A 20101-nucleotide genomic window follows, 5' to 3' on the forward strand; every position below is an offset into this window, starting at 1 on the left:
TTTAGTCAACAGTTATTCATTGTCTTAAGTAAGAGATAAATTCATTTATGTAATGTTAATAATGGTATTTTATTATGAATATTAATATAGTTTTATTAACTTAGAAAATTATGAAATGAACACCCCATGCGAACAAAATATATCCAAAAAATCTGCTGGTTTGTTAATTATTTTTGCTAGAGAAGAATGCCCCCTTAACTTTTACATGTCCCCTTAACTTTTACCTTAGAAACCTTATAAATAGACTTTGTTTTTAATGGTGTGACTTCAGAGCTAGCTCTTAGACTATCCTTCCCAAATGAATGCAAGCTTCCTTGCACTTATTAGTCTGGCTTTGCGTGCTTATTCAGTAGAGTAATTGAATTACTTGAAGTAATTTACTTCTTGCAAAGTAAAAAATGTAGCACATTTACTTCTTCCAAATCCACCACATTGTGTTTACAAAAGTCTATGGTTTTGTGGTTGTTTTAAAAAGAAATTAAATTAAATGATTGTTTCATAAATGTCATTTGACAGTAGGAAATAGTAGTACAAATGTCTGCCTGCAGAAGGTAGAGCTTGTGTTATGTATTTTGTTATTACTGAGCAAAAATCAATATTCCACTAGATGGAGCAAAAGTGGCAGTAGCTTTACAGATAGAGAGTGCAAGTTCCTGGGCCAGGTATAAGAGATTTTGAAATAAACAACACAATTTCTCAGAAAAATCAATATATATATAGTTATATATATAACATATAGTTATATATATACTAATTTATTTATAACTTTGTGAAACTTGTAAGGGCATTTCAAATGATCTCATTTAAATATTGGTCTATTTTCTAATTTATGACAAGATTATTAGAAATAAAAAGTCTAATTTATTTTTTTCAATTTTGCATAATCTGGCCAAATTTCTCTAATGACAGTTATAAAATCGTACAAGTTGGCAGATGTCTGTGAACACTGAGTACGTAATTCAACTTACTCTGAAAGTTGCTTTGAAATTTTAACAGTTTGCAATGAGAGCCTTACATCAAATTTCATTTGCTTGATTAATGATTAGAGCATGAGAGTATTTGAGAGCTGGATAATTTTAGGGTCCGTTCAGCCTAATGCTCTCATGTCAAATTAGCTGGGAGATAGTGAGATGGTGAACGACCTGTCCAGTGTTACCTTTCTCTACTTTTGATGATGGGAACATTCAAACTCAGAGGACTTTGATAACAAATTAGCTTTGTAATTCTCAATCCTCAAATAATATTTATTATCATTTATTGATTATTGAACAATTTCAACATTATAAAGTAACTTTATATTTTTAAAAATCCAGCATCAGTACTGGAATACTATTTTGGTATCTTACCAGATTTCACAGTCACTAAACATTGACAGGACAGATTTTAGTTTTATTGAAGTGTAGTTGATTTACGGTGTTGTGTTAATTACTGCTGTACAGCAAAGTGATTCAGTTATACATATATATACACACACACACACACGCACATATATACATTCTTTTTTAAAATATTCTTTTCCTTTATCATAGGATATTGAATATAGTTCTCTGTGCTATGCATTAGGACCTTGTTGTTTGTCCATTCTATATATAAAAGCTCACATCTACTAACCCCAATCTCCCGCTCCATCCCTCCTCCAACCCCCTGCCCCTTGGCAACCACCAGTCTGACAGGACAAATTTCTAGTGTGGACAGAAAAGGTTACATAAAACACATGAAAAATTAACTGTCATTCATTTGCCAGAAGATATACTTCAGACCCAAGAGAATTAGCTATTTGGGGGGTATTTATAAAGAATATAGGACAAAATGGGAGGGGAGTCTCTACACATACAGGTTGTTAATTAGAGGAGTCTAATGCCTCCTTATATTTAGATTATTTTCTCGGTCTTGCATTCAAACTTAATGAATAAAAGGAATCTAGCATTTGGTTATTCAAAGCCCCTGTGCTACCTAATTTCCATCTCCACATGATAAAGTAAGCTCACTATATATGCATATTACATATGTCTCTTTCCACAGGAAAGGGGTTAGAGTTATCGTTTGAATTCCAGAGTGCAGAGTCATATGCTGGGATTGGGGGCTGGGAGAGAATGAAGGAATTGGGAAGAGAAAGAGGAAGAGGGTTAGTTTTATGATTCAAGGTCTGGTGGGAACATTTTTGAAAATATAGGTGCTATTTCCTGCAATCAAGGGCTTTCCAGAGCTTGATAATCATTTCCCAGGTGTATCTCTTGCCGAATTGTTTTTAGTTGTGGGCACTCCATAGCTGTTTTTTCCCATTTATGATGGAAGAGGATCATATTCATCTTGCTGATAGAGAACCGGGAATTCAATTCCCACAGCTTCTCCGCTCTTTCCCTTCACCTTGAGGAAAGTTTGGCTTCGTGCTAAGGTGTGAAAAAAAAAAAGAAAAAGCCTTGACTGTAGTATGTCAGGCATATTTCAGCTCGATTTGTGTCAACCCTAATAAGTAAGTTGACAGAATAATAAATTGGGTGTCTGCTCAAGACCTGGCACCTGTACAGGAAATAAAGTATTTCAGTTACATGCAGGTTCTTTTTGTTTTACACGTGGAAGTTTTCCAGGGACCCTCTTTCTATTATTGAAGTTTTGGTATCTGAAAGCCTATTTCAATTGTCACTAGAAAACTGACAAGAAAGACAGCAACTTTAAAAAGAGATACTGAACTGGTGGGACATTGATGAGGCAGGTGGCTGTATTTGCCCTCTTCACCAATGTGTCCTCCCTTTCTTGTGCTGTGCCTGGCACCTAGTAGGCACTTACTATGAATTTTTTGAATGATTGAATGAATCCATGAATTGACCTGCTTTGACTACTACTACCATGTAGTAAAGCGGATAAAAAAAAACCTGTAGATTATTTAAACTTTCTATTCCATTTTCCTAAGTTTTAATGTTTTCTTTCTAGATCAGTCTTTTTTAGGGTTATCAACTGGGGCAGTTTTGCCCCCGGGAGACATTTGGACATTTTGTTGTCACACCTGGGGTGGAGGGCTGTGCTACTGGCATCTAGTGGGCAGAGGCCAGGGATGCTGCTAAACATCCTACAATGCCCAGGATAGGCCCCCACAGCAAAGAATCATCTGGCCCAAATAGCAACATTGTCAAACTTTAGAATTTCTGTTTTAGAAAAATTAAGTTAGACCATATAAAATTGATATTATTCACCATTTTTTTCCCTAAAACTTGAATTTTATGTGGTTAATTCTCTACTAATGAGTATTAAGGAGCAATTATAAGGTTTCATAATTTGGGTAATAGTTTTCACAGGACAGACCCCTACAACAAAGAATTATCTTGTCCAAATGTCAATAATGACACTGTTCAGAAGCCTTAGTCTAGATGTATAAGAATTACCAACCAAGCTAACATGCTTTAAAATAAAATTCGTTCTATTCCCCCTACCCTGATAAATAACCTGGATGACAAATTGGAAGACACATTTCAAATTTCAAGTTCTTGGATTCCTCAGAGTTCCAGAACAGTGTGAGAGCCCCTGGCCCATGGCCTGTCCTGTCTCATGAGGGACCTCACACACCTGTGTGTGCACACCCCAGTCTGCTTGTCCCAGCTCTGTCTACACATCCAAAGAAGCCACTTTTGTCTACCTTGTCATGTTGAGGACTTTACACACCTGCATAGGTGGACCCTCTGGAGGCCTGGACCAGGAAAGAGGCCCATGCAGTACTGAAAGCAGCCTCAGGGCCACTTGACAGGGGATTCTGGAGTATCCAGGGCATTGCCTGAGTTGTGACAGGGGTGCTGGGTAGGTAGTCTCCTTGGATCAAGGACTCACACTTAAGGACAAAATTGCTCTTTCCAACCATATAATTGTTCAAGGAGGTCATGGAGAGGATGCGACCCTGGTTGACCTATAAGCTGGACTTCACTTACCCTTCCCCTTTCCCTTACTCTCTCCCCTGTCCATGGAATGTAAGTTACACCTACAATCCCATGCTAACAGCTGTTTCAAGGATGCAGCCTTGAGAGAGTAAGGTGTTGTTGAGACCATCTGGACTGAATAAGTGACTTGAACCCAGTTAAGACCTTTCTAGAAAATTTTAACATTCTGGAGTGAGAGTATGGAGATTTACATGTCTTGCAGCCACCGAAGACAAACCTCTCTAAGTTCCTTGTTTGTTAAAACTGCCACTTCCCAGTCTGGAGTGTTCTGTCTCTTTCTTTAGTTTCTTCTTACCCCCCGTGTATGGGGACCAATTTACAAACCTAGAGTAATCTTAAATTGAAAACTGAGTTTTAAGATCTGGTGATGTGTAATCCTTTTTCAAAGTGTAGGCATTTGGCATTTCTATTAGTTATTTATATTAATGCTGTTGTGAAGAAGCCTAGTGTTTTATGTTACTGATTAAATAATTACTTGAAGGATTCAAAATGTGAGACAATTTTAAAGTTATTAAATCACAGTTAAAGTCATATCATAACTAACGTCAACATTAGATTAAAAGTAAACATCTGGGTCTCCAACAAAACCAGTAACATGCTAATTCATAGGCGCTGACTATGTAAAGGGAAATACTAGTAAAATAATGAATTTTAACAATAAACTAATGAGCTGCTTCTTTGACTTTTATTTAAAATTAGAATATTTCAGAAATTTCTCACTTGTTCATGGTTTATAAATAAATCTTTATTAGGTAGAATAATTCATTTTACATATGAGTGATAAATATTAATGAAAAAGTCAGTTCAGTCATATCTATAAAAGTGATAAAAGGAATGATTATCTTGAGTCTGATCCTAAATTTGATCACAGGAAATTTGAAAGGAAAAATACTACTCTTTATAAAATTGAACTATATTATGTATATTTTTGAAATTTCTTTAAATAAGAATTTACAGAAGCTTGGTAGAATATGTGGTAAGAGATATGCTGTCTGGGTTTTAAAAACAATTGTTTATTTCTAGGGAAAAATTATTCCCTTATATTTTGAGATCCATAGTTTATATTACCATAAGAAATACTGATATGCTATGAGAATCCAATTTGTAGTCTTAAGAATAATATCTAGAAAACATAGAGTGTGTGTGTGAAAGAGAGGAGGGACTAGACAGGAAGAGAGAGAATAGAGTTAGTCAGAAGCAACTTTAATCTAAAGGCAAACTTTATGGGATTAATATATTTTAAGGCAGTAGTCATTTTGCAGTCCCTTTAAAAAATATGCTATTTATAATTTTCTACTTTTTACATTTCCTTTAAAAAGCACCCTTCTTGTGTTCTTTACTAAGATTTAGAAATGACAGTCACGGAAAATAAGTCATAGTTTTGTCATTTTTATGTTATATGGTTTCCATGAAAAGTATTTTTAAGGGACATATAAAGGGAACTTCCTAAATTCCATGAAATAGGGGAATAGTTGGCATCCATGATACCTATGAAACAAAAGAAAACATCATGTAAATCATTTTGATACCAAGGAAATTGAGCCTCTTCAAAGGTATGATAGAGCAGTAAAAAACCAAGAGAAAGGGGGAAAGGATTTTATTTTTATGTATGAACATATTAATTTTTAAATATTATCTAAAATGTTTTAGCATAATTTTGCATCTAAAATATAGTATAGTCATCGCTTATACATTTTATCTTTCCAGTTTGTTTTTCAGGAGCATTGAACTGACCAGTTACATTTATATCTGGGAGAACTACAGGCTCATCAGTTTGCCTTGGGATTCTCCATGGACTTGGTATTTAACTTTCTTGGGAGTTGACTTTGGTTACTACTGGTTTCATCGTATGGCTCATGGTAAGTTGCAAACCAAGGCTTTATTGATACTCAGCTTATGTTGAACTGTGTTTGCCTCATCGTTGGTATTCAGTAAATATTGATTGAACGAGTGACTATATGAATAACTTAGTTTATTTTACAGCATCTAAAGATTAATAATGAAAGTTCAGTTTGTAATTTAAATGGAAACAATCTGAAGTCATTGTTGAAAAAAAGTGAAATTACTAGAGGTACATTTTTCACACCCCTTGTATCTAATTTATTTTTAAAACCATTTAGAAAGTGCTGACTATAGCATCACTTCACACCCCAATTATCAAGGGTCTTTCAGAAGAGCTTTGTAACAGCATGGAATCCTAGGTAACCTGCTGTCATATGTAAGCCTGATTCATGTTCTTGGCAGTATTGCCATATTTACAAATGAAAATGCAATCAGCTAGGCATTAGCCATAATGCACTTTAGTGTGACCACAGCTTTGCAGAATTTCTCATCTGCTACAAAGCCTTCTTACGGTACTGGTTCACTGAACTTGCTTTTGGGGATTCTTGGCCACACCTTCCAAAGAAATGTTTTGTTATGGAATGGAAAATGGAAGAGCATGGAGCTGCCTAAATCTCTCTTGGGATAAGCAGAAATTGGAGAACGATTGTAGAGCTAAGATGAACAAGTGGTCTCTAAGGAGGAATTAGGCATGCAAAATATTGCTGAAGGGAAACGGAGGAAAGTGCTAATTTGGAAAAACTACTGAAGAGCAGAGCTCAGGATTTCAGTGGGTAGTTGGGTTGAGTGGGTGGGGAGGAAGGAAGGAAGAGGAAGAAACCTGGAATAATAACAAAAAATAGATGGGAGATGGAAAGAAGAGCTCTGAGATCGGGGTGAGTAACTGAGCTATGTGTGTAGGAGTATGTGTGACCAAATATCCTTCCCAAGCAAGGATGAAGGAAATAGGAGTAGCATGGACAGCATTATGCTTAAGGCAGTTAAACTTTAAACATGGCATTATTTTGTTAAGCACTTTAAACATGTACATTTAATGAAAGTATAAAAAGTGTTAATTCATTAAAAAATTTGGAGTGAACAGATAAACTAGAAAAAGTTATTTATTTTGTGTGTGATAACCTTTGTCTTTGAAAATAATAGGTCAGTTCCTTATGTATAAATGTAAGAGGATACTCCCAAATTGAACATGATTAAGAATAAAATAGGGTTGATGTGGTAAACTTGGTATTTTATTTCAAAATAGTAGTTTTCTCCCTAAAATAAACCCATTGGCAATTTTCCTCACTTTCTATGCAGCAAATGGGTAATGCAGAAAGCATTTACATTCTATTACTTAATTTCAGGAACCTTCTAATATCATACGGTCCTATACAGATGTGTTTGATTGGAAAATCTGCAAATTTGCTTAATATTTGAAAGCCCATTATAACAGGAAACAAAGAACCAACAGAATATTACCAAATATAAAACTTTAAAAAATATGCTGATTGTAAGTGCTCTCAGGGAATAGCAATAAAGTAAAATAATATATTAAAAACATGGAATCAAGGCTGTTTAAAGTATGCTTCCCATTAGAAAATTTTGAACCAAATCCAGTAAAGGCAGGCATTAAAAAAATCTGAAAACCTTCTGGAAAAACACTCACCACTTTCAGGCTATGAAGCTTACTCATAAGTTCAAAGACTTTTGACTTGTGATGGAAAGCTAGTTGGAAAAAAATGATATCTCACTGTGCAAATATATAACATAGTTATAGATTATATTCCCCACCCTGTACATTTCATACCCATGGCTCATTTATATGAATCTGGAAGTTTGTACCTCTAAATCTCCTTCACCTACTTCTTTCCTCCCCACCACCCCCATCCCCTCACAACCACCTGTTTGTTCTCTGTATCTATAACTCTGTTTCTGTTTTGTTATGTTTGTTCATTTGTTTTGTTTTTTTACATTTCACATATAAGTGAAATAATACAGTATTTGCCTTTCTCTGTCTGACTTATTTCACTTAGCATAATACCTTTTAGGTCCATCCATGTTGTCACAAATTGCAAGATTTCATTCGTTTTTTTATGGCTGAGTAATATTCCATTGTGTACATATATACCACCTCTTCTTTATCCATTCATCTGTTGATGAGTGTTTAAGTTTCTTCCATTTCTTGGCTATTGTAAATTATGTTGCAATGAACATAGGGATGCATATATCTTTTCTAAGTACTGTTTTTGTTTTCTTCGGATAAGAACCCAGGTGTGGAATTGCTGGATTGTATGGTAGTTTTATTTTTAATTTTTTGAGGAATCTCCATGTTGTTTTCCATATTGGCTGTACCAATTTACATTCCCGCCAGCCATGCACAAGGGTTCCTCTTTTTTCACATCTTAGATAACACTCGTTATTTGTTGTATTTTTGATAATAGGCATTCTGACTGGTATGAGATGATATCTCATTGTGGTTTTGATTTGCATTTTCCTCATGATTAGTGATGTTGAACATCTTTTCATGTCCCTGTTGAACATCTGTATGTCTTCTCTGGAAAATGTTTATTACAATATTCTGCCAATTTTAAAATCAGTTTGCTTGTTTTTTTGATGTTGAGTTTCTATGACTTCTTTGTGTATTTTGGATATTAACACCTTATCAAATATATCATTTGTAAATATCTTCTTCCATTCATTGGTGGCCTTTTCATTTTGTTGATAGTTTCTTCTGCTGTGCAAAAGCTTTTTAGTTGGATGTAGTCCCATTTATTTATTTTTGTTTTTGTTTCCCTTGACTGAGGAGACACATTCAAAAAAATTTTTTACTAAGACTGATGTCAAAGATAGTATTGCGTATATTTTCTAGAATTTTTAAGGTTTCAGGTCTTACATTTAAGTCTGTAATCCATTTGGAATTTATTTTTGTGCATGGTGTGTGAGAGTAGTTCAGTTTGATTCTTCTGCATATAGCTGTCCATTTTTCCCAGCACCATCTATTGAAGAGGCTATCATTTCCCCATTGTATAATCTTGCCTTCTTTGTTGTAGACTAATTGCCCATATAAGTGTGGGTTCGTTTGTGGGATCTCTATTCTCTTCCATTGATCTGTGTATCTCTTTTTGTGCCAGTACCATACTGTTTAGATGACTGTACCTTTGTAGTGTAGTTTGAAATCATGGTGTGTGATACCTCCAGCTTTGTTCTTCTTTCTTAATATTGTTTTGGCTGTTCAGGGTTTTTTGTGTTTCCACGCAAATTTGTCTCTTTTGTGCCAAATATTTTTGCTCAAAAGGAGAATTTGAAAAAGTTTCTGTTACTAAAGGCATATGATGCATTAGCAAATAAGATCTTTGAGCAAAGCCATTTTAGACCACAAAAGGCCAAATCAAGTGGAATCTATCCTCTTTCACTTATTAAACAAGTGTAATTGTGACTGAATTTAGTGTCATAATATTAAAATATACAATAAAAGAGACTAAGCATGGTGAAGTACTAGGAAAATACTCTAAGTGAAAATTCCAGCAAGAATCATTAACTAATTTAGAGACTTCTTTCTATGATTATAATCTTTTCATTCATGCATTAACTTGCAACAAATATTTAATAGCCATCTATCTTATATGAACCCTATATTAGGCATCAGAGGTAGCTTGGATAATAACATATCTGAACACCAGTTGTTCATTTTATTATGGGTAAAAGACATTAACAATTAACTACAATAATGATAGGGGAAGTGCAAAGATGATTTTGGAGTGAATTCTTAAAATTCACAAAAGAAACTTTGTCCTTCTCATGGGCATTAGTTCTTAAATTTCCAAACTTCTGAATATGCTGATTAACCTTTCTCAAAGTGGTTACATAAAAACCAAATGGAATTATGTTAAAAACTCATATTCCTTCAGACCCCAGGGAATATTCATTGGAGTGAGGTCTCACGGCATTCCTCATCTCAGCACCAAACCCAACTCTACACAATAGCCTACAAACCTCAGTGTGGAAGCCTCAGGCCAAACAACCAGTAAGACAGGAACACAATCCCATTCATAAAAAAAAAAAAAAAAAAAAGAATGAGACGGCAAAAAAATGTGTCACAGATGAAGGAGCAAGGTAAAAACCTACAAGACCAAATAAATGAAGAGGAAATAGGCAATCTACCTGAAAAAGAATTCAGAGTAATGATAGTGAAGATGATCCAGAATCTCAGAAAAGAATGGAGGCATGGGTTAAGAAAATACAAGAAATGTTTAACAATGATCTAGAAGAACTAAAGAACAAACAAACAGAGGTGAACAACATAATAACTGAAATGAAAAATACAGTAGAAGGAATCAATAACAGAATAACTGAGGCAGAAGAACGAATAAGTGAGCTGGAAGACAAAATGATGGAAATAAGTGCCGAGGAACAGAATAAAGAAAAATAGACTGAAAAGAATTGAATACAATCTCAGAGACCTCTGGGACAACACTAAACACACCAACATTCGAATTATAGGGGTCCCAGAAGAAGAGAAAAAGAAAGGGTCTGAGAAAATATTTGAAGAGATTATAGTTGAAAACTTCCCTAACACAGGAAAAGGAATAGTCACCCAAGTCTAGGAAGCACAGAGAGTCCAATACAGGATAAACCCTAGGAAAAACACACCAAGACACATATTAATCAAACAAACAAAAATTAAATTCAAAGAAAAAATATTAAAAGCAGCAAGGGAAAAACAAAAAATAACATACAAAGGAATCCCCATAGGGTATCAGCTGAGTTTTCTGTGGAAACTCTGCAGGCCAGAAGGGAGTGGCAGGATATACTTAAAGTGATGAAAGAGAAAAACCTACAACCAAGATTACTCTACCCAGCAAGGATCTCATTCAAATTCAATGGAAAAGTCAAAAGCTTTTCAGAAAAACAAAAGCTAAGAGAATTCAGCACCACCAAACCAGCTTTACAACAAATGCTAAAGAAACTTTCCGAAGTGGGAAACACAAGAGAAGAAAAAGACCCACAAAACCAAACCCAAAACAATTAAGAAAATGGTAATAGGAACATACATATTGATAATAACGTTGAATGTAAATGGATTAAATGCCCCAACCAAAAGACACAGACTGGCTGAATGGATACAAAAACAAGACCCATATATATGCTGTCTACAAGGGACCCACTTCAGACCTAGGGACACATGCAGATTGAAAATGAAGGGATGGAAAAAGATATTCCATGCCAATGGAAATCAAAAGGAAGCTGGAGTAGCAATTCTCATATCAGATAAAATAGACTTTAAAATAAAAATTGTTACAAGAGATAAGGAAGGACACTACATAATGATCAAGGGATCAATCCAAGAAGAAGATATAACAATTATAAATGTTTATGCACCCAACGTAGGAGAACCTCAATGCATAAGGCAAATGCTAACAACCATGAAAGGAGAAATCGACAGTAACACAATAATAGTAGGGAACTTTAACACCCCACTTACACCAATGGACAGATCATCCAAGCAGAAGATAAATAAGGAAACACAACCTTTAAATGGCACAATAGACCAGATAGATCTAATTGATATTTATAGAACATTCCACACAAAAGTGACAGAATACACTTTCTTCTCAAGTGCTCATGGAACATTCTCCAGGATAGAGCACATCTTGCATAACAAATCAAACCTTGGAAAATTTAAGAAAATTGAAATCATATCAAGCATCTTTTCTGACCACAATGCTATGAGATTGGAAATCAATTACAGGAAAAAAACTGTAAAAAACACAAATACATGGAGGCTAAACAGTGCACTATTAAATAAGCAAGAGAACACTGAAGAAATCAAAGAAGAAATAAAAAGATACATAGAAACAAATAACAATGAAAACACGGAGACCCAAAACCTATGGGACGCAGCAAAAACAGTTCTAAGAGGGAAGTTTATAGCAATTCAATCTCACCTCAAAAACCAAGAAAAATCTCAAATAAACTATCTAACCCTACACCTAAAACAGCCAGAGAAATAAGAACAAAGAAAACCCAAAGTCAGAAGAAGGAAAGAAATAATAAAGATCAGAGCAGAAATAAATGAAATGGAAATGAAAACAATAGCAAAGATCAATAAAACTAAAAGTTTGTTATTTGAGAAGGTAAAAAAAATTGATAAATCCTTAGCCAGATTCATCAAGAAAAAAAAGGAGAGGATGCAAATCAATAAAATTAGAAATGAAAAAGGAGCAATCACAACTGACACTGCAGAAATACAAAAGATTATAAGAGACTACTACAAACAACTATATGCCAATAAAATGGACAACCACAAAGAAATGGACAGATTCTTGGAAAGTGACAATTTTCCAAGACTGAACCAGGAAGAATTAGAAAATATAAACAGACCTATCACAGGTAATGAAATTGAAACCATAATTAAAAATCTTCCAACAAACAAAAGTCCAGGATGATGGCATCAGAGGCGAATTCAATCATTAGAGAAGAGCTAACACCTATCCTTCTCAAACTCTTCCAAAAAATGTAGAGGGAGATACACTCCCATATTCATTCTGTGAAGCCACCTTCACCCTGATACCAAAACCAGGAAAATATATCACAAAAAAAAGAAAATTATAGACCTATATCACCGATGAACATAGATGCAAAAATCCTGAACAAAATACTAGCAAACGGAATCCAACAGCACATTAAAAGGATCATACACCATGATCAAGTGGGATTTATCCCAGGGATGCAAGAATTCTTCAATTTACACAAATCAATCAGTGTGATACACCACATTAACAAATTAAGGAATCAAAACCATATGATCATCTCAATAGATGCAGAAAGAGCTTTTGACAAAATTCAACACGCACTTATGATAAAAACTCTCCAGAAAATAGGCATACCTCAACATAATAAAGGCCATATATGACAAACCCACAGCAAGCATCATACCTAATGGTGAAAAACTAAAAGCACTTCCACTAACATCAGGAATAAGACAAGGATGTCCACTCTCGCCACTCATATTCAACATAGTTTTGGAAGTCCTAGCCACAGCAATCAGAGAAGAAAAAGAAATAAAAGGAATACAAATTGGAAAAGAAGAAGTAAAACTGTCACTGTTTGCTGATGACATGATACTATACATAGAAAAGCCTAAAGTTGCCACCAGAAAACTATTGGAACTAATCAATGAATTTGGTAAGGTTGCAGGATACAAAATTAATACACAGAAATCTCTGGCATTCCTATACACCAACAAGGAGAAGTCAGAAAGAGAAATTAAAGAAACACTCCCATTTACCATTGCAACAAAAAGAATAAAATACCTAGGAATAAACCTGCCTAAGGAGGCAAAAGACTTATACTTACAAAACTATAAAACATTGATGAAAGAAATCAGTGATGACATAAACAGATGGAGAAATATACCATGTTCTTGGATTGGAACAATCAACATTGTGAAAATGACTATACTACCCAAAGCAATCTACAGATTCGATGCAATCCCTATCAAACTACCAATGGCATTTATCACAGAACTAGAACAAAACATTTTACAATTTGTATGGAAACACGAAAGACCCCGAATAGCCAAAGCAATCTTGAGAAAGAAAAACGGAGTTGGAGGAATCAGGCTCCCCGACTTCAAACTATACCACAAAGCTACAGTAATCAAGAGAGTATGATACTGGCACAAAAGCAGAAATATAGATCAATGGTACAAGGTAGAATGCCCAGAGATAAACCCACACACATATGGGCGCCTAATTTACGACAAAGGAGGCAAGAACATACAATGGAGAAAAGATAGCCTCTTCAATAAGTGGCACTGGGAAAACTGGACAGCTACATGTAAAAGAAAGAAATTAGAACGCTACCTAACACCATACACAAAAATAAACTCCAAATGGATTAAAGACTTAAGTGTAAGACCAGACACTATAAAACTCTTAAAGGAAAACACAGGAAAAACACTCTTTGACATAAACCATAGCAAGATCTTTTTTGACCCGCCTCCTAGAGTAATGGAAATAAAAACAAAAATAAACAAATGGGACTTAATTAAACTTAAAAGTTTTTGCACAGCAAAGGAAACCATAAACAAGACAAAAAGACAACTCTCAGAGTGGGAGAAAATATTTGCAAATGAAACTACAGACAAAGGATAATCTCCAAAATATACAAACAGCTCATGGAGCTCAATATCAAAAAAAACAAACAATCCAGTTAAAAAATGGGTGGAAGACCTAAATAGACATTTCACCAAGGAAAACATACAGATGGCCAAGAGACACATGAAAAGATGCTCAACATCATTAATTATTAGAGCAATGCAAATCAAAGCTACAATGAGGTATCACCTCACCCCAATCAGAATAGCCATTATCAAAAAATATAGAAACAATAAATGCTAGAACTGGTGTGGTGAAAAGTGAACCCTCCTGCACTGTTGGTGGGAATGTAAATTGATACAACCACTATGCAAAACAGTCTGGAGGTTCCTTATAAAACTAAAAATAGAACTACCATATGAACCAGCAATCCCACTACTGGGTATATGCCCTGAGAAAACCATAATTCGAAAAGAGACATGTATTACAATGTTCATTGCAGCAGTATTTACAATAGCCAGGACATGGAAGCAACCTAAATGTCCATCGACAGATGAATGGATAAAGAAGATGTGGCACATATATACAATGGAATATTACTCAGCCATAAAAAGAAACAAAACTGAGTTATTTGTAGTGAGGTGGATGGACCTAGTCTGTCATACAGAGTGAAGTAAGTCAGAAAGAGAAAAACAAATACCGTGTGTTAACACATATATATGGAATCTAAAAAAAAAAAAAAAATGGTACTGATGAACCTAGTTGCAGGGCAGGAATAAACTGATAGACATAGGAATTGGACTTGAGGACATGGGATGGGAGGGTGAAGCTGGGGCGAAGTGAGAGTAGCATCGACATACATATACTACCGAATGTAAAATAGTTGGCTGGTGGGAAGCAGCAGCTTAGCACAGAGAGATTGGCCGGTTGCTTTGCGATGACCTAGAGGGGTGGGATAGGGAGGATGGGAGGGAGGCTCAAGAGGGAGCGGATATGGGGACATGTGTATGCACGTGGCTGATTCGCTTTGTTGTGCAATAGAAACACAGTATTGTGAAGTAATTATACTCCAATAAAGATCTATTTTAAAAAACTCATATTCCTGAAATGGTGATGCTAGTAATAATATTAATATTAATACTAATAACTAAAAATCAACCATTATTGAAAGCCATTGGAGAAGCAACAAGTATAGTGGTAGAAAAACGTAGATTTTAAAGCCAGAATATTGAAAGACTCAATATTCTCAAGATGTCAATTCTTTCCAACTTGTTCCATATATTCAATTTATTCCCAATCAAAATCTTAGCAAGTTACTTTGTGGATATTGACAAATTGATTCTAAAGTTTATATGGAGAGGCAAAAGACTAGCCAATACAGAAAATTGAAGGAGAAGAAAAGAATAGCCAACAAAATATTGACAGAGAAGAACAAATTTGGAAGACTAACACTACCCTACTTCAAGACTTATTATGAAGCTATAGTGGTCAAGAGAGTGTGGTATTGACAAAAGAAAGACAGATAGATCAATGGAACAGATTAGAGACCCCCAAATAGATCCACATAATTATGGTCAACTGACCTTCAACAAAAGAGCAAAGGCAATGCAATGAAGCAGAGTTTTTCAAAAAATAGTGCTGGAACAACTGGACATCTACATGTAAAAAAATGATTCTGAATACAGACCTAACAGCCGTTCACAAAAGTTAACTCAAAATGGACCGCAGACCTAAATAGAAAACAAAACGATAAAACTCTTTGAAGGTAACATAGGAGTAAACCTATAAGATTTTGGGTGTTGAGATGACTTTTCAAGTACAACAACAAAGGCATGATCCATGAAAAAATTGATAAGCTGGACTTAATTAAAATGAAAACCTTCTGCTCTGTGAAAGACAATGTCAAGAGGGTGAGAAGATAAGCCAGATGGGAGAAAGTATTTGCAAAAGACACATCTGATAATGGACTGTTATCTAAAATATACAAAGAACTATTACAGACAACCTCTGTAAGTAGATTATAAGGAATGATCCCTGGAGCTAAACTGCCTAGGGTCAGACTTTGGCTCTACTACTTACTGTGTACTATTGAGCAAGTTATGCCTTCTCTTATTTTTCCTTATTTGTAAGACACAAATAACAATAGAGTAACCCACATAAGATCATTGTGAGGTTTAAATGAATTGCAATTGAGGAAACACTTAGGGCAGAGACTGATACATAATTAAATAAAAAAAAAAAAATTTAACTATTACGTTGTCAGGTCTCTCTGTTCATTTGTTATATATAATATTATTATGAAAATTATCATCTTTTCCTTAAATTATACTTAAATATATTAGTTGTTAAAATAATTATCCTTCTGCATAAAAAATGCATAATTAAGTTTACTTATCCTCATACAAACGCAACTTTTTCTTATTGTTACCTGGAGATAATAATAATACTTCATGAAGGATCTTGTAAAGATGTCCTATATATTTGTATCATTGGGTATATGTAGAAATGTATTATGTAATATATACTAAAGCTAGAGAATTCTGATTATATCAAACAGGTCATGTGGATTTTGATTTATCGATTTTAACAAAATCGTCTCTGTGTTTAATAAGGTGCTTATACTGGAAAATGAACATTTCAGGCCTCACCACCAGGTCAGATATACAGACAATAGGGAACACTGAAAGACTGTGTTTTAGGCTTCCACTCATACAGACATGATATTAACAATCTTTTCCTAAATGAATAGTTGTCAACTATAATAATAAAATTACAGTATCCTTTGCTTTTAAAATTGTTTCTTTCCTCAAGTGAATGTCATATAATTTGAAATGTTTTTTGGTAGGTCAAACTTATTCATACTCTTTTTTCCTTCAAACATCATTGTTTTTACCTTGTTCTTTTAGAAGAAACAAAATCTATTAGAATTTATACATTTTATCTATACTTTAAAGTTTCTTTTGTTGCCTTCTCAGCTTAATTAAATATTAATTTGTCAAAAGTTTTTTCCTTAGAGATTGAAATCTCTTTTCCAGGACCTAGAAAATGACTTGAAAAAAATCACTAAAACAGATTTGTTCTTTCTTCTCTTACACTAATAGGTAATTTGACTTTGTCCTTTTTCTTACAATTTGAAGCCTCATATTTCTTAGAATGCTTTCCAAAATGTAATTTTGTGTTATGGGCATTTCTAAAGTATGTGTTTGAATTTTTTCCCCTCTCCAAATTCACACAAATCTTGATAATGCAAAAACCCCCCCCACAACTATAGGTTTTTGCAGTATGTAGCTTGTGCTGCATCATTTTTTTAAAACAAATGTTCAGTGCCAGCTCTGTGCCTTCGAGCTGTTTGAAGCACTGAAGGGGATACATCCTCTAGTGTGAAGTGCTTATACCATGAGTTAAACAAACGGTACAGACAAGTCCCAGAAAAATGCACCAGATGTGCAGGTGGTAGTTAAATCAATAAGAAATTTTATTTCACTGTATTAGATTTCATTAGCAGTACTCCCTTTTTCTTTAGAAATTTTGAAATATAGTGGGAAAATATGTCATTATGCAGAATTTTAAGGGCTCCATCATGGTGATAATATTGCTTCAGGAGAAAAAATAACTCAAAGTTAAAGAATAGAGTGACCTGCACTTAAAGCGTAAAGCCACATGAGTCAGAAGTATTGATAGAAAACAAAGAAAGCAAATGAGTTTGAGTAGAAGATATTTAGTGCAGGCAGTTACATATAAATCATATTTATAACAGTAATCTATAATTTAAAAAATTTACTAAAAAGAAACAGTGCAAGCAATCATATAATTTAAGAATAAAGCTAGATAATGGTTATATAGGCACAGTGTTATCATCATAGCTTATTTTTTAGACTAGATAAAGATCAGGAGAAAACTAGGATATGAAAAAGGATAGATATAATTATTAATGTCAAGAAAAGAGGTTGATTACTATTTTATGAAAATGGAGATGAATAAGAATATTGCAATGTAAAGAAATACGTAGCCACAGTATAACATGAACTTCTTGGAAGGGTGATACATATTTCCTTAGACCCTAAGTACCCACCATCTTTTTAGTGACTCTAAATGCATACTTCAGCATATACACAGATCAAGAACTTCAGCAGGGAGAACTAAAAGATATCACTCTGAGTGGTTTTGCCAAAAGTTTGTGAGTGAATGGTGAGCACTGAACTTCACTAAAATTTAAATGTAAGTAGGATGTTCTACAGGTGGCAGGAAGTCTTCTTGCCATTTTTAAATCCTATGGGACTCCAGAGTTTCAATCTTCTGCACTTGAATTAAGTATAGTAAACAAAAATATTTGTGAGTATATTAAGGCCAGATAAGTACCAGACCTAATAGGACGACAAGTCGTCCTATTAGGCATTGAAAACCTGTCACTTTATGAAATAATATTAATACTGCCTAACATTTACTGAGTTCTTTCTCTGTGTTTCTAAGTGCTTCTTATACATTTTCATATTTAATTAAAACAACCAGGTGATGACTTCTATCACAGCACTTTGACAAAAGAGGAAACTAAAACAAATATTGTTTAAGTAACTTGCCCAGCTCTCAGAGTTGACGTGCCACAGCCTGAATGTTTTGATCGGGGGCCATTGATCTGAGTCTCTTGGCTTTGTTATTACTCTAGCCTCTTAATAAAATTAACTTTTAATTAAATAAAATATATACTAATATCACCATCTGTCCAATCTATTTATTTTAGATTGTTGTTGACATATATAAATCCTCAAATATTTGGTAGGAAAGAAAATTTAAATTTAGTAATTTGGTTGTTAAAGTGTCAAAAAATTTATTGAAAAGGAGAATTAAGCTCCAGTAGGATACAACAGGGCTTACCCTCTTTCTCTCCTCATACAATCAATATTATACTCATATTGTTGTCCTTTTAAGCCTAGAGCACAGTGTTTGTTAGATGATTGACTTGTGTTGTGATACTCTTTGTGGCTGCACGTTAGAATCACCTTGGAAGCTTTAAAAAACATATTCATACCTAGACTAGAAACGGAACCACTTAAATTAGAATCTCTGGGCAAGGGGCTTGGGCTTAGTTGTGTTTGTTGTTGTTGTTGTTTTTAACATCTTTATTGGAGTATAATTGCTTTACAATGGTGTGTTACTTTCTGCTTTGTAACAAAGTGAATCAGTTATACATATACATATGTTCCCATATCTCTTCCCTCTTGCGTCTCCCTCCCTCCCACCCTCCCTATCCCACCCCTCTAGGTGGTCACAAAGCACCGAGCTGATCTCCCTGTGCTATGCGGCTGCTTCCCTCTAGCTATCTGTTTTACATTTGGTAGTGTATATATGTCCATGCCACTCTCCAGCATTTTGCTCTTAACTTTTCATATTTGCATTTCTGTTCTCTTACACTGAAAATCTTGACTTGAAATAATATTAATGTATTTAATTATTTGCTATGTCATATAGTACATGGTTTTTTCCTTGATGAATTGAAAAACTTAAATTATGAAGTGTGAGATCCTTATCTTTTGAAAGTACAAATCTTCTTCATTGGTGCTCAAGCTCCCTCCTTCTTATATTCAAATTGTATTTCCTTTGCCCCAAAAAAGTGCTTGTTTTATAACTGTGTGGACCGTGCATGTCTGTTCTTTCAGATGAAGGCTTTGTTCTTTACTCTATAGAAGCAAATGTTAATGGAGCATATGCCCCTCGTCCTCCTGTGCTCCTTTCTCCAGAGCCAGAAGGAGTTCAGACTGCTTAGTTTTATACTTACTGATACCCTGGGGAAAAAGGTAAAGGAGAGTTTATAAAACCTGGACAAAAGAAGGATGTAACTTTTTCAGTTCTCCCAAGGGCTGAATCTCCGCTGAAATAACTGACAGTTTTGAGACATACAGAAGGAAATGATGAGTTAGGCTAAATGTCCAGATGTCTGCACAACAGATGTATAAGGTTACATTTTAAGACAAGGAATGCAATACCTGTATTTTTAGAGAGGAAGTTGTAAATAATAAATACATAACAACTATTAACCATAGTCTGACTCTTCAAGATTTTAAAGTAGCAAATACTTTTTTCATCTCTACACTATTTAGCAGTGCTTAAAAAAAACTTTATATAAGTAAAACCATATAAGAAAGATCATGGATTGAATTAAATCAAATGGGAACTTAGAATATGATAATTCTTGCTTTATTATCTTTAATATGTGGTTGAACATTTTTGATGAATTTGTTTTTACCATGAAATAAAAGT

At 34.4% G+C, this 20101-nt stretch overlaps 1 protein-coding gene across 2 annotated transcripts in view; it reads left to right on the top strand.

The window, feature by feature from the left end:
• AGMO (alkylglycerol monooxygenase) overlaps nucleotides 1-20101 on the top strand; it is a 381715-nt gene that overhangs the window by 56939 nt on the left and 304675 nt on the right. For both annotated transcript variants that reach the window (XM_082398502.1, XM_082398503.1), the window contains one exon: nucleotides 5634-5785. In XM_082398502.1, the coding sequence (XP_082254628.1) occupies nucleotides 5634-5785 (152 nt within the window). The remainder of the gene's footprint in view (nucleotides 1-5633; nucleotides 5786-20101) is intronic.

Source organism: Balaenoptera borealis, assembly GCF_965194805.1.
Source record: "Balaenoptera borealis genome assembly, chromosome: 7".
Classification (NCBI taxonomy): Eukaryota; Metazoa; Chordata; class Mammalia; order Artiodactyla; family Balaenopteridae; genus Balaenoptera; species Balaenoptera borealis.